The sequence below is a fragment of the Schistocerca serialis genome, chromosome 10 (assembly GCF_023864345.2).
Source record: "Schistocerca serialis cubense isolate TAMUIC-IGC-003099 chromosome 10, iqSchSeri2.2, whole genome shotgun sequence".
NCBI classification, from domain to species: Eukaryota; Metazoa; Arthropoda; class Insecta; order Orthoptera; family Acrididae; genus Schistocerca; species Schistocerca serialis.
In genome coordinates, this window is record NC_064647.1 from 109,053,873 (window position 1) to 109,070,407 (window position 16,535).

Genomic DNA, 16,535 nt, shown 5'->3' on the forward strand with positions numbered 1-16,535 from the left:
TGTCTGTGTTTTGGGACCGCACCACAAAACCGTGCGATTGGTAGACGAAAGAACGTGCCTCTCCAATGGGAACTGGAAACATTTGATCGCAAGGTCATAGGTCAACCGATTCCCCCACAGGAAAACACGTCTGGTATATTCTATACGACACTGGTGACGGCATGCGCGTCACATGACAGGAATATGTTGTCGACCCACCTAACTTGTACACTTGGTGAATGGGTAAAAAGATTCTTCTACCTTGCCCGATTGAGGTTTTCTTGTGCATGTGATAATCACTCCCAAAAAAGTAATGAAAACATAGGTGTTTGTCACATAAACTGCAACAAATGAATGCAACAGTTTCACAGTCGCACAGTTTTCCCTGTGCTCTATCAAAACACATGTTTTTAGCATTTTCAAATTTTTATGTGTGTAGACCGTCAAATCCTGCATATGTCCAAGCAAATCTGAACATGTCCTGGAATTTTGGAGAGCAAAGTTGATTATGTGTGAGTGCCTGAACTTTGATAATTGTCTGAAACGCTAACCACGGCACCACGGCGCTCCTCAGCTCCCACAATCATTGATGTTGCCTATCTTGTGCACGGACTTCTCAGTTTGTATATTTTGCTTATTTTTTTCATAGTTGCACACAACTTCTTCCTGTTTTCTCGACTGATCCGTGTTCAGTTTTTCAAGGCCTATCCATTGTGCCAACTGATAACTAAATCTGAGGGGGGTGCGATGGGGAGGTTCCCTTGTGAGGTACAGTGGCTGTATGTTGCCTTGCACAGTGTAACTACCCTTTGTACTTACCTTCAGTGTTGTCGGGTACGCAGAAAGGAGCAGCTGTATACGGGTGTACAGGAAGTTCCAGGTTCGAGACTCCAGTTCTGTCTCAAGTGCACAGTCATCATAAACCAGGTCACAGACTTTCTCACTCTCCATCCAGTGCTGCAGCTGATCTGTGAAAATTTTATTCCATTTGTAAATTTATTTATCCTGACAATAATAGAGCCATACAGCCCTCTACTGCAGATATTTTGTATTGACGTCACCATGACACACACATCTTATAAGAGGTCTTACATCCTAAATGGAGTCTAGTTCTTCCTAATAGTAGAGGGTAAAAACCGTAGGGCACGACAGAGGTCTGAACATATCCTACAAATAGCTGAGGACATTGGGTGTAAATGCTGTTACTCTGAAATGAAGAGACTGGTACAGGAGAAAAAGCCGTGGAGGGTTGCATCAAACCTGTTAGAAGACTGAAGATATATACAGGGTGTTTGATTACTAAAGGCACAAATGAAATGGGTAAGTAGAGGACAATGAAACAAGCAAAGAATCCTAATAAACATAGATCAGGAAACTAATAGTTTCCTCTATACAATGTAAGCACAAGTGCAGTCATGCAAATTTTACTATACTCATGCTGCATGGGGTAGCTGGGCTGCTGTTTCTTAACACATTTTTCAATATCATAGCTTTGTAACTGTGAACGCAATAAATTTGCGTGACATTTCATTTGATTGAACACACTTTGCAGACAAGTGTTGGATGAAATTTCTTCTCAGTAGGTTGTACCTTTTCAGAAAAAAAGTCTCCAATAACTCTGCTTGGCCCAATAAATGGAGAAAGACTCAGGTACTGTCTGCCTAACTGCTGCTGCTGTCTCAGTTCTGTACACAATGTGGGAAAATGGAGGACAATGAGACAAGCAAATAATGCTAATAAATGTGGTGACAGTACGGAGGTCTGCCAGGGGCTGCAGCTGCCAACCCTTGGACATCACGTGTGCGGATAGTGACTGGCCGATGCCTCATTATTGTAGGCCAACTCTGGACTCTGTGTTGGTATTGCTTAGAGGCACAGAGTCGCAAATTTAATGTTTTAGAGGATTTATAATAATTTTAAAAGTCTAATTGTGCTGGACATTTCACAAGAAGACGCTTCATTTAAGTTGAGTATTTCTTTATATTTAACAAACATCATTTTATTATTAATTGTTGGGAATTGTTCTGACTGAGAATAACCTATGCTGTCCCCCTGCATTCCCAACAATAAGCACAGGTCCAGAAACCAACAGTTTCCTTGATACCACGTAAGCACAAGTGCAGCCATGGTAATGAAAAAATACTGTTAACAGATTTTGAACTGGCCTCTCTCACCCTGCATGAGGCAGCTGGATTGCCATTCCACAACGCATGTCTAAGGCTAAATTTAAGCTGTTGACATTCCTTAAGGTGAAAGGATACATACATGGGACATGCACGATGGCCCAACAGGACACTTTCATGTGGCTGTTGGGGAATATGTGTACAAATCTTCGACGGCAAGCATATTGGGCACAACTAGCCAATACTGCGGCCTCCACATCCCCCGTCCTGAATCCACTGGAGTTTACTGTGTGGGTTATTTAAAAGCTTTGCTGTATTCCAGCCATGTTAATGGCACAATACTCTGACAATGTACTGTAGATGCTTATCAATGCATTCAAAACACATTGAGGATCTTTGGGCATGTATAGACTTTGATGAAGAAGTGCAGCATCCCAGAAAAGTTTAGTGTACTTATTGTAAATTTTTTTAAAGTCTCATTCCAACCACTGCTACAGACAGTACAGTCCAGCTCAGCCAATGTGCTACTCATATTGTGGACATTACATCAAAACATGCTGGCAAGATGGTGTTTGTGTTTGTGACACGGGTCACAGAAAAGGTGCACAGAACTGCTAATGCTGCAACACAGTGTGAACGAGGGCAAAGTAACATTTTGTAACTTGGAGCACTTGTGTGTTGAGAAACTCTCATATTGCAAATTTAACAGGGCCTAACAACCTGTGCTCACTTGAAAAGCTGACAGGGTGAGGAATTATAAAGCAAACCTACTCATCCTTCCCCAGTAGGACTATGTGAGAAGTGTAGCTATAAGGACACAAACAATCAAGCTTAGAGCATTAAGGCATTTAGTTGCACCACCATTCTATCAGTGTCTTACACAGGAGACAATGGTAGGCTTCTGAGTTTTCGAGAAACCCTGGCTAATCCTTGGTGATGAGGATCTGGAGGCAGCCTGTCTGCTGATTAACTCATCATGTTTCCACATGAGTCTTGAGACAAAGTGATGGGGTGCTGCATGACTTTGGAAATTTCAGCGATGCTCGGAGCTGGTGTGCGGACAGCCGTTGCTTCATAGGGACTTCGGCTGATGGACTGCAAGATGTCTATGATATGTCTGGGGGAGGTATGCCCTTATGTCCTCCTAGCCTTCTGCACATCAATTTTGTAATCATCCATCATCCTCGTTAACCCCTTGGGGGAAGGGGGGGGGGGGGGCATTGCTCTGCATCAAACATCTAGTATTGGCTATCACACTCAATACCATGACATGAGGATCACCAGTACATGCAGGGTTGTCTAGCTGGCACAATTCTGGAGGACATGGGCAGGTTGCACTCATTCTTTTCTGCTGGTGACACCTGAGGCCAACGGGACTACTTTATAAGGCTGCTTGAATTAACACCTGTCAGTATTACCTTAGCTTATTAATTCTACACTCTGATGTGAATCTACCCTCTCCCTCACCAGTTCTTTCAACCATCTTGATGTGTAGTGCCTCTGAAGAGACCAGGTTGTTATGTAAGTTTACAAAGCAAGTGATTCAGCTTTTTCTTACATGCAACAGGATACTGTATTGCTCACGGAATGCAAGTAACATATTCCAGCATTGGACAGCAGCAACAGAGAAGGTGTTTGTCAGTGTTTCTGTTAGATGGATGAGTGCATTTAGGTTAATCGATAAGTGAGACTCTTTTATGATAATGAGATGACAGTTACTTAATCTCTAATGTGAGGTACTGAAATGCTTACACAATAACAAGCTATTGGAGGAGACACAGTTCATGGTGGTCACATAACTTTTTATGCCGCAACCATCCTAGCTACAGAATGACCTGGCCAAATAGACAGATGGAAACACATGAGCATACATGATTAGTTCTCCTCCTTTGTTGGATTACACTAGAACAGTGGTGATTCATAGAAATAGTCACTGCAGATGTTCATTTTTCACATCCAGTGCAAATATGTTTCAAAAATTCTGGAGCGCGTAGAGGCACGGAGAAGTCTTCCGGCATGAGGCGACACTATTTTCAGTCCCTTGAGGTTTTCATACACTGTCTTCTGAAATAGGGTCCACTTGTTTGTGGAATTCAGAAGTTATTGCTTTATATATACACACACACACACACACACACACACACACACACACACACACACACACACACACACACACACACACACACACACACACACACACACACACACACGGATACGGAGAGATGACCCAGGACTAACCCATGTGGCACTTTAATAACATGAGCTTCCAAGATACCTCTTCATTCCTGCTGACAATATGCTGCTGTCTGCATCTCAAGTAGTTCAGTTCAGAAGAAAATGTTAAGTGTCACAATTTACTGAGCAGTATGTCAAATCTAGTGCTACGAAATGTGTTGCAGAAGTCTTGCAGTGTCAATACTGTGGCTTCACAACTGTCTATGGCATATTTCAGTTTTTAAAAAAACAGACTAATATCTGTTAATTTTTTCATAATGTGGGGCCACAGTCATAATATATTTCTTTAAAGTCATTAGACTGTTTTTTTGCCGAAATCATGATTGTGTTAATGTAACCTTGGGGAGAGGAAAAAAACAGCTTACTGGCGGTACTGACTTTAAGGTAGTATCTGTTACTTAAGATGTGTTTGCTGAGGTATAAAGTTAGTTGACTGAAATATTTATTCCAGGACTCTGGATACAGCAGCCAATATGCTGATTGGCCAGTAATCACAATGTGATTCTGAGTATTATGTCTTTAGAGATAGGTCAGACTATTGTTTTGTGTAATTATCCATAGAAACAGAGATCAATTATCAAAGAACATTCTCTCTAGCTTGTATGGTATTGTATATGACTGACTTCACATAACCTGGTACAAGGATTCTCTGAAAAGTTCTGTCTCACCCACATATTGCAGCACTACAGGCATAACTTTTTACCCCCGTGGTTGAATATCATATTTTAAGAATCTTTGATGCCAACTGACACTCATTTGACATTCATAAGTCTGTATGGTGACTCTTCTCCTTCAATTCCCATCATGAGAAATTGACTGTTCAATTTTTATGAGCCCGTGAAAGTTTCCAAACTGATTCTTTGAAGGATGAATAGCTTAATGACATCATAAATCTTACAAAACGTGCAAAATATCATACCAGAAGGTTGATATGAACAGTGTTTGGTGCATATTTGTAGAAATCAAAGTGGTTTTCTGCAGCAGTATATGATAATGGTAGAAACATGGTTTGACAGCTACACATTACAATTGAGACAACAATCCAGACAGTGGATAGGAGGTGATTCTTCATTTCCAAGGAAGGTAAAGACTGTATCATCAGTCGGAAACAGCATCCCAATGCGTGGGACCAGAAAGGAATTTTACTGACAGTCTTAAAAAATGTGAAACAGTAGCTGCCGATCATTATCATAAACTTCTAATGGATCGGGTGCAAGAATTTGAGGAAAGAGACTGTTTGCAAAAGAAAAGCATCATCTTTCATCAAGGCAATACTTCTGCCAACAACAGTGTCTTGGTGATGGGAAAACTGAAAGATCTGCACTGTGAAGTTTCGGAATATTTGTGCTGTTCCCTAGATTTGGCTCCCTCAGACTTCATCACTCCCCAAAACTGAAAGTTTTTCTAGCTGGTTAATGTTTTCGTCCAACCAAGAAGCAACTGCAGCTCTAAAAAAGTATTTTGCTGCACTTTTAGAGGAACAATACAGAAACAGAATATTGCCACAGGAACACCACTCGATGAGATATGTTAACTTAAATGTAGATTATGTTGAAAGATAAAAGTTTTTGGAAACAAAAATTCACTATCATACCGTGAACTTTTCTGACTGTCCTCATACTTAGAACAAGATCTATGAATTTATTGGCTGCAGCTGGGTATCAGTGATAAGGTAGGCTGTATGTGCTTTTACATGCCAGGAAGAATGAGCAACGAGAAAGAGGGCAGGGGCAGGGCAAAGGTGTTGGACCAGTGGGAGTAAGGTGCAGTAGGATGGACTTGTAGGGGAAACACCACATACTTATTCACGAGATATACTTGCCATTAATAATGACGATACTGGAAGTGAACTGTCACTGATAGGGGACAAAGATGTCAAAACTTCTTAATGTTAGATATGTACTGTGTAAATGTTTAATTAATGGAGAAAGTACAAGTAAAACCTTTTCACATAGTTGACGTGCTGAGCAGTTGTTAGGCACTTAAAATAAAACTGAAAATATCGCTAAGCTTGGACAAATCCTAATTCAGAGCCAGCTACACATCTGCACAGCTAGGGCAACTACACGTATGTGCAGCTTTGGTGCCCAGTCAACTACGTTGTAAATGAATCATAACTCGACTGAGGTGAGGGACCATATTTGTGCACCTAATTACAACACCATCTCTACATGCTACTTTGGCTGCTTTGTCAGCTGCATCATTTACTTGTATCTCAATCAGCAAAAGATCACCTCCTTGCCTTGGTCTCAGATGCACTGTGAGGTGTCATGGATGGTTTTCAATTTTTTTTCTCCCCCCCCCCCCCCCCCCCCTACTGGATACATTTTCTGTACTGCTTACAGGACACTAAGCAAGTCAAAGAAGGTGGAAGACTCCGCTGTGATGCATACATACTCGCTCCAGTGCCTTCAGGACACTGCATACCTTTGCATCATAATTTATTAAACATTCTGAGAAGCAAAATCAAAATCCTACTAGGGAAAAGTGCTGACAATAGATGGTTGGTTGGTTGTTTGGGGAAGGAGACCAGACAGCGTGGTCATCGGTCTCATTGGTTTAGGGAAGGATGTGGAAGGAAGTCGGCCGTGCCCTTTCAGAGGAACCATCCCGGCATTTGCCTGGAGTGATTTAGGGAAATCACGGAAAACCTAAATCAGGATGGCCGGATGCAGGATTGAACCGTCGTCCTCCCGAATGCGAGTCCAGTGTCTAACCACTGCGCCACCTCGCTCGGTGCTGACAATAGAGAGCATTCTCTTGCTTAGATCCATCTGCATATATAACAACAAAATCTTGGTACAGTCTTAAAATTTAACAAAACAGACTTTTACAAATGAAATCTGAAGCACAAATTTTTTTCCATTCAGTCAGACTTAAAATACCTTTGTGCCTCTGAACACATTAAGGTGACTGTTTGTTCCACCCCTAGCTGCATATTATGAGGTCCGATACATCTAGATCTGTGAGGCAGTCTTTAGAGCACTTATTCTGAAGAGGATGGTCACCTGTGGCCAGTTCGTGATCATCTGCTCAAAATCTGACTGGGACATCACACTAGATGCCAATGATTGAAGTATTGCTAATATTTTCATGTTCTGTCCTGCTATAAATAAGAGTCAGATGGTTTGCAGAGTACGTGTAGATGTATATGGAGGTGGAGTAGGATGAGAGAGAAATATGAAAAAATGGGGGTGAGGAGGAAGGAAAAGGATGGGATGGGGCGGGGGGGGGGGGGGGGGGGTACGGGGGGAAGGACAGAGAAAGGAGAAATGCATCCCATGCCTAAGAAGGGGGAGACATGAGCACACTCACCTTTGTTCATGCTGAACACTCGCAGAAAAGCTAGTAGGCGACCCTCAACTGGGTCTGGTCCTGGTCGAAGAGCAAAGTCACCGGCAGATGGTAGACCGAGTCGTGCCAGTAGCGATATCCTCTCTGCTGCCAGAGCATCTGAGCGGCTCACCTGAAACATGTGACAAACATGAATGTATGTATGACTATCCAGCTTGGTACTTGTCAGTGACAACTAACCACGTACCTGTTGAATTGTAAGCAAAGCACTAAATTGTCATACAAACTAGATAGTAAAATCATGAACTCCCAGTCCACCAGTGAACCTGTATTACAAGGTGTACCACAGGGCTCAATCCTTGGACCCTTTCTCTTCCTTATATATATATTAACGACATTGCACAACCCATTAACTCCCTTATTGTAAGCTACGCAGATGACACATCAATCTTATTCTATGGGAGTGAATCTAAAGAGCTAGAATCTCTTGCTACTAGTGGTGTAACAGAAGTAACAAAATACTTCAATGATCAGGGACTCAAGGTGAATGTCACCAAATCTCAACTACTGACACTTAAAACAGGCAGTTCTCATCACAACAATATGAACAGTGTGTGTAATATCTCTGCAACAGAAAATGGTAACTGTAAATTCCTGGGTGTATATGTTGATGAAAATTTGCGATGGACATACCACATTAATTTTGTATGCGGAAAAGTCAGTAGTGCCATATATCTCCTCAGCCAGCTCGCAAAGATAGTTCCTAGCCAAGCACTGAAATTAGTATATTATGGAACACTTTACCCCTTTCTCAATTATGGAATTGAACTATGGGGCTGTGCAGCTGATGTACACTTAAAAAGAATATTACTACTACAGAAAAGAGCAATAAGACTTATACATGGGATGGGATATAGAGATTCATGTCATGAAGTGTTTGTGCAGCACGAATATCTGACAATATATTCTCTGTACATCTTCAAAATAGTTGTATTTTTTATAAGTCAACCAACAGAAGCTATCAAGGGCAGTGATGTACACGATCACAACACTAGAACAAAGTGTAACTATTTCTGTAACAGAACAATGTTAAAAATGACTGATAGAAGTCCATATATCAGTGGTTTGATTTGGTATAACAAGCTACCAAACTCTCTAAGAATGTACACAGGAAATGTTTTTAAAACAAAATTAAAATCTTTTCTAATAGAAAAATGTTTATATTCTTTCAATGAATTTTAAGATAGTGATTGTAACATGAGACATTTGCATATCAGTTGTAATGTGATAAATGTAAAAAATAGACATAAGAAGCAACAGCTACAGAATACAGTGTATTTTATAAGTATAAATATACCCATACTATTAAGTCTGATATTTGCAAAAGCCATCATTACGATGGCTCCATGCAAAGAAAATGTAAATAAAAATAAATAAATAAATAAATGTAATCCATAATACTGTAGATTGCTTTCCATATCTTGTCAAGTATATTATTCATTTTTATCTGTATGCAGGGACCATAAATATCCTTTAAAAATGTGAATGGTGAACATTATCATTTGAATGAATATTATAACTTGTATTTAACATCAAACTATGAAATTAAAATGTTCAGAATGCTGCACTAAAAAAATTCTGCTACTAAATACTGGTTTATACATTATATATCTTTATGTGAAAACTGGTATTAATTAGTGAAACAAAGTTATTAATGAATTAGTTGGGTACCTGGTGTTGCCCTGGTATGTACTTATTTCAATTCTATTATTCCTTCTCCCCCTTCCCCCTCTCCGCCCATCTCCTCCTTCCCTCATATCCCCTAAACTGCGTATCATACAATGACATAACTTTGAAGGTGCATTCAGCAGCATACGTCAATACCATCTGCTAAATGTGTTGCGAATAGCATTAGTTGCAAAGAAGCAACAAATGTAAAAGTCATTATGTCATGCTTGATGCTACACTTCTACTGCACGAAGAACTTTCATCATTTTGTGGGTGTTGCCAGTGAGAACCAGTTTTGTGCAGGTTTGAAATTATGTGTAAAGTTTGCTGCAAGTCAATAAGGTCTCTTGTTCTCAAATTATGGACAATGCACAAAGCAGCTATACACTATGCAACAAACAGTGTGGAAGTATGGATTAAATACACTGAAGATTGTATATGTGTTGTATTCACTACTTTGAATCGTATCACACACCACGTATCAACCGAGAAAAGTATTTACACAAATATGATACAACTCAAAAGTCAAATAGTAATTCGTATAATACTCTTCAAATCCATAAGTATCTCGTACTACACACTATGTTAAGTTGCCTATGTTCTTACAAAGGTTTAAAGCTATCTCTTTACCAAAATTCATAAAAATCAGTTCAGCAGGTTAGTAATAACAAATTTAAACATCACGAGTGATGCAGCAGTTTTTCACACATTTCTGTGTTTATGACATCGTACATTCTGAGCTGTGTGTTGTATACACACTGATGGGAAAAAAATTGGAACACCAAAAAATAATAAACGCAGGGTAATGAAATTTCAGGAATACATCTGTCTAAGTAGCATTTTTAAGTGATTAACATTGCAAGATCACAGGTTAGTGCAAACAATAGAAATGCCATTGGTAATGTGAAATTCTGATACCTTAATGATTGGTGTAGCTGCCCAAATGTTTAATGCAAGTGTGTAAACGTGCACGCATTGTCTCGTACAGGTGCCAGATGTCAGTTTGTGGGATGGAGCTCCACGACTGTCGCACTCGGTCGGGCAATACAGGGACGGCTGAGGCCATTTGTGGATTACGCTGGAGTTATCGTCCGATGATGTCCTTTACGTACTAGATTGGAGACAGATTTGGTGCTCGAGCAGGTCAAGTGTCACTCTGTAGATGAGTTACGTAGGTATGTGAGTGTTATCCTGCTGGAAAATGCCCCCTCCTATGCTGTTCATGAATGGCAGCACAACAGATTGAATCACAAGACTGATGTACAAATTAGCAGTAAGGGTGCAGGGGATAACCACAAGAGTTTTCCTGCTGTCATACGAAATCGCAACCCACACCACAGCTGCAGGTGCCGGTCGTGTGTCTCTATTAGACTGGTGAGTTGCATGCTGGCCCTCAACTGGCCTCCTAACCGACACACACCTATCACTGGGACCGAAGTAGAACTAGCTTTCATCATAAAACACAGCAGACTTCCATCCTACCCTCAACGAGCTCTCGCTCGACACTACTGAAGTCACAAACAGTGGTAGTTTGGGGTCTGTGACAAGCACACTACAGAGCATCTAGCTGGGAGCTGTCCTTGAAGTAAACAATTTGTAACAGTTTGCTGTGTCACTGCGGTGCCAGATGCTGCTCAAATTGCCGCTGCAGACGCTCTTCGACACGGCAGAGCCGTACGCCGAACACGACGGTCTTTCCTCCCGGTAGTGCCACGAGATGGTCCGGATTGCGGTCACCTTGCGACTGTATATTCTGTGACCACCACCGCCAGTAATTGTGTACAATAGTTACATTCGTGCCATGTCTTTCTACAATATCAAAGAAAGGACATCCAGCTTCTCACAGCCCTACTGTACGACTCGTTCACACTCTGTGACCTGTCGATATGGTGCCTCTGTTGCCTTCGAGGCATTCTCGAGTAACATCGACTCACTACCTCCTATCTCAAAGGCAACTAACGCTCAAGACTGTTTAAAGCAAGCCCGATTTGCATCCTCACAGTGGTGTTACTAGCTTCATTCTTATGCGACTGGCGCGAAATATGAATGGACATCGTGTTTCAGACAGACATGCCTACTAACTTTCATTTATGTCGCAAAACTCATCCATGGTATTTCAGTTTTTTTCCGTCCGTATTGATATAATTTTGTAGGTATTTTCAGTGGTATACTTGAACACTGTCTGCAAAATACTGTTAGCAATAAGGACGTAATAAGTTAAAGCGCTATGCTTGATGCAAGAATGAAGAGCAAAAATGTAGTAAGCGATGAACTTTTTTTTCTTTCATCATTATGCGGAGGGTGACAGCGAGAAAACGTTTCGTAAAGGTTTGAAATTATGTGTAAGGTTCGTTGCAAGGCATTAGGTGCTCTCATTTTCAATTACTGGACAAATAAGGTCTGAGTATTCGCGCGTCGTGACCTACACTTCTTTTTAACTCCACGCCACGCCACTCTCCCCCACCCCAAGTGAAAGGTGGTTCGTAGCCCCACAAAGAAGCCTTTGCTGACATCAAGTGAAGTGTGTACCAAGACTGGTTGAAATCGGTCATGTGGTTTGAGTGGATATGCGACACACACACACACACACACACACACACACACACACACACGACTGAACAGTCTGCTAAAATTTTAAATCTGCCTTAATTCACGGAGGAATGTAGTAGACGGGTAAAACTTTACACCCACTGTTGTAATGACATGAGGTTTTATTGAAACCAAAAACAGGTGCCAAAACTGGCCAACATGTGACGCATGAGGAGCGTGAAATGAGCTGTAGTGAAAGAGGGATTCAAAAGTGTTGGCAATCACAGCTTGACCAGAAAAGACAAGATGGCGTTCCACCCCATAAAGCTACACATGTGAAAGATCTCTCTGCCATCGTTTATTGAGGATCGCGTGACTTGCTGAGCCGCCACTTCCCGTCATACACTATGTGATCAAAAGTATCCGGACACCCCTCCCCCCCCCCCCAAAAAAAAGCATACGTTTTTCATATTAGGTGCATTGTGCTGCCACCTACTGCCATGTACTCTGTATCAGCGACCTCAGTAGTCATTAGACATCGTGACAGAGCAGAATGGGGTGCTCCGTGAAACTCACGGACTTTAAGCGTGGTCAGGTGATTGGGTGTCACTTGTGTCATACATCTGTACCCGCGATTTCCACTCTCCTAGACACCCCTAGGTCCACTGTTTCCAGTGTGATAGTGAAGTGGAAACGTGAAGGGGCACGACAGCACAAAAGCGTACAGGCCGGCTTCATCTGTTGACTGACAGAGACCGCCAACAGCTGAAGAGGGTCGTAATGTGTAACAGGCAGACATCTATCCAGACCATCACACAGGAATTCCAAACTGCACCAGAATCCACTGCAAGTACTGTGACAGTTAGGCGGGAGGTGAGAAAACTTGGGTTTCATGGTCGAGTGGCTGCTCATAAGCCACACATCACGCCGGTAAATCCCAAACGACGCCTCCCGTGGCGTAAGGAGCATAAACATTGGACAAATGAACAGAGGAAACACGTTGTGTGGAGTGACTAATCACGGTACACAAAGTGGCGATCCGATGGCAGGGTGTGGGTATGGCGAATGCCAGCGTGTGTAGTGCCACCGGTAAAATTCGGAGGTGATGGTGTTATCGTGTTATTTACATAAGGGACTTTCGCCCCTTGTTGTTTTGCATGGCACTATCACAGCACAGGCCTACATTAATTTTTTAAGCACCTTCTTGTAGAGCAATTCGGGGATGGCGATTGCATCTTTCAACACGATCGAGCACCTGCTGATAATGCACGGCTTGTGGCGGAGTGGTTACACGACAATAACATCCCTGTAATGGAAAGAGTCCTGACCTGTGCTTAGAACACCTTTGGGATGTTCTGGAACGCCGACTTCGTGCCAGGCGTCACCGACCGACATCGATACCTCTCCTCAGTGCAGCACTCCGTGAAGAACGGGCTTGGGCCAACACCATATTGAATTCCAGCTTTGCCGATGCGTGAATATTGTGGCATGTGTGTCTATTGTGTACCTCTCTGCCTTACTCATTTCTAGCACGCGTGTCAATTTTTATCTCTCTGTCTACATTATTCCGGTAAGTGTCGAATTTTCAAATGTTAAAGGACTTTTGGGTCACTCTGTACAAACATACATTTTTGTAATACGTATGAATAACTCTTTTTCCGTCATATAAGCAATACGGAGGACCTAACTACTCTGAAGTCAACAGTAAAAAATCAGTAAAAATCCGTCTAGTAATGTTGGAGGTTAGCGAATAGACATGACGGTTTTACAGATTAATTATTAGCGTAGATAAAACTCACTAAGCTTACGTCCAATTCAAACGGGAAAACAAAGGTAAGAAATCCAGAACCACACCAACGTGAAAACATGCATTTATGACAAAAATGATGATTTTCAGAAATAGGAGATATATTAGAACTCGTACAGATTTACCTCTCTCTCTACCCGCGGTGGAACAGGTACATTGTTGAACACTTTTCGGAAATCTGGGAATACAGTATGTGTCTGTTGGCCTACATCTGTTGAAGAGGAAAAGTACTGCCTGCTGTGGTTTAAAAAAAAAACTCCAGCATGCATTGCACAAAGGCTTGCAGAGCACGCATCTATGCGCAGAGGTAACTATTTCAGATAAAAACGAAGCTTGCCACCTTCTCACGTTCCTGTGTGACACTGCGCAATTCTCACAAGGTGCGTTCCAGTTCTAAGGTCTCCTGTTTTCTTCTGCACAGTATAGTCACACAAAAAATTTGAAACTTCTGTTATTTCTCATTGTAGTATCCAAGCAGCAATACGCACTACGGTATGATTCTTTGGCCACTGTGAATGTATCTACAGGAGTCTGTGTTGACTAATGGGAAATAACTGAAGCAACAAGGATACGGCTGGAGACTGTGCACACAAAGTGTGTATTTCCTCACTGGAAAGAGCCAAAAATCGTTCGAGGCCGGGACAGGCGAGTAACGAGCGCAAGAAACCACTTCAAAGTGGTTCTCATGAAGAAACTCCTACGTCACATATGCCCGATGCGCTGGTGCATTGTCTTTTTGAAAGAGCAGACGTGCAGCGATTTCCGACAACTTTTCCCCTCAACGCTGGAGGGAGATTGCTCCTCAAAATATTTTAGTGTCTTCTACCTGTCACTGTATTGCCCTCTGAAACTTAATGAGTAAGGATTACGTCACTGTTGTCGCAAAACACGGCCGTCATAAATTTTTCAGTAGTGGGCCTTGCACGATTTTTATTTTGTGACAGTGAGTGTGTATTTTCACTGAGCTGATTGATGCTTTGTAACAGGATTGAAAAACAACATCTATGTCTCGTCAGTTGTGACAATTGTTGAAAAGAAAGTTGCATTAATGCCGCCGCACATGTCAACATTGCCTGACAAATTACCACCCACGCAGCCTTGAGGTATTTGTGGGAATCACTCACTTCCAGGTCATTTTGCAGGACTGTGTGCGCACAGATCACACGGAAATACTACATACGGAGGCAATATCTTTCACACTCAGTCAGCGATGCTGAACTGCCTCCAGTCGCCGCATTACCATGTCAGATTGGCCGGTACGACGCAGTGATTTAGTTTAATGAATGAAATACACCGCCTGGACCTCTACTTTCGATAACTGGTTTCAATCTGACTAGATCAGATCAAAACATGGCATGTAAAGGCCGTATGAATTTAACGTTTGTACTATTAACTCTTCACGTTTCATCTAGACAAAGGCCTTGCAGCAGTGGATACACCGGTTCCCGTGAGATTACCGAAGTTAAGCGCTGTTGGGCGTGGCCGGCACTTGGATGGGAGACCATCCAGCTGCCATGCGCTGTTGCCGTTTTTCGGGGTGCGCTCAGCCTCGTGATGCCAATTGAGGAGCTACTCGACCGAATAGTAGCGGCTTCGGTCAAGAATACCATCAATACGGCCGGGAGAGGGGTGTGCTAACCCCACGCCCCTCCTATCCGCATCCTCCACTAAGGATGACACGGCGATCGGATGGTCCCGGTAGGCCACTCGTGCCCTGAAGACGGAGTGCATGTTTCATCTGGTACCATAAGGTTGTGTAACTTACAGAAGGCTATCACGACAGCAATGTATCTGGTTAATTGTAAAGTTATGCTGCTGTATAGTGTGGAAATAAATATTCTAATGGCGGAGTGTGAAAATAAAACAGCACTGTGACAGATTTACCAAGTTTCACTGGAAGCTTTACACGATTGATGAATTAAATGAAATGTTTTATACAGTTATGAAATGCGAGGCAATCAACGTTAACATATTGCTGTACTAATAATATGAAAAAAATTACCGAATTCGAGAATTACAGGTTTTCGAAATATTAAAAGATTGATTATAAGAAGGCGAAAATGAGATGTAAGTACTCAATGTACCACATATAATGGAAAATTATTTAAAGTTTTTGTCTCTACATAAAATGTATTCACAGTTTCACCTTCATAATGGAACGACGACATTTTAGACACAAGGACGACAACATATGGAGGTTTGGGCGTGGCCGTGAAGCGTTCTTAGTTAGGCGAAGTGGTTACGGAAAACGCTCGCGGCAAGCGGGGAATCCGTCTTCAAGTCCCGGTCCCACATAAATTTTCAATATCGTAATTCCATTACACAGCTGAAGCCTGTCCAGATTCGCAACAGCGAATCCATTTCATGTATTTCGTCACAACTGTAGTCACCGCAGTGCCTGTTCCTTTGAAAATGCATGTCCTGCAACGTGTTGATCTCGTCTTTGTTTGACACTGTACAAACGAACGAGCAAGCCAGTTCATTTCTGGTTAACTCTATAGCAACGAAAAAGGAACAACTAACACGATACCGCCCGCCAACGTCGCCGAACAAATTAGAGTAATATCCGAGTACTCATAATAAATATTCCCAGTCAGAAACTGCGAGTACACAGGAAGTAATAATACAGGGTGTACCAAAAAGGATCATTCGATATTTAAAAAATCATAATAGTTATGTTATTCGAGACATGTGCGTGAACAACGTACTGTTGGAATAGAGTAAATTCTCGAGTTTTGGTACATGGTTGCCGCTAGGTAGCAGCAGTGTGCGCCCACTTGCACTTCAGTTCTCGTAAAAATGATGTCGGCACAACAGAAAGCGTTTTGTGTTCTATGTTT

The 16,535-nt window shown here is 42.0% G+C and overlaps 1 protein-coding gene across 1 annotated transcript in view; it reads right to left on the reverse strand.

Moving 5' to 3' along the window:
* LOC126425281 (actin-histidine N-methyltransferase) overlaps positions 1 to 16,535 on the reverse strand; it is a 424,338-nt gene that overhangs the window by 22,234 nt on the left and 385,569 nt on the right. Inside the window, exons 10-11 of the mRNA XM_050088254.1 lie at positions 7,653 to 7,803; positions 799 to 947 (exon numbers count right to left, since the gene is read on the reverse strand). Of these exons, the coding sequence (XP_049944211.1) occupies positions 799 to 947; positions 7,653 to 7,803 (300 nt within the window). The remainder of the gene's footprint in view (positions 1 to 798; positions 948 to 7,652; positions 7,804 to 16,535) is intronic.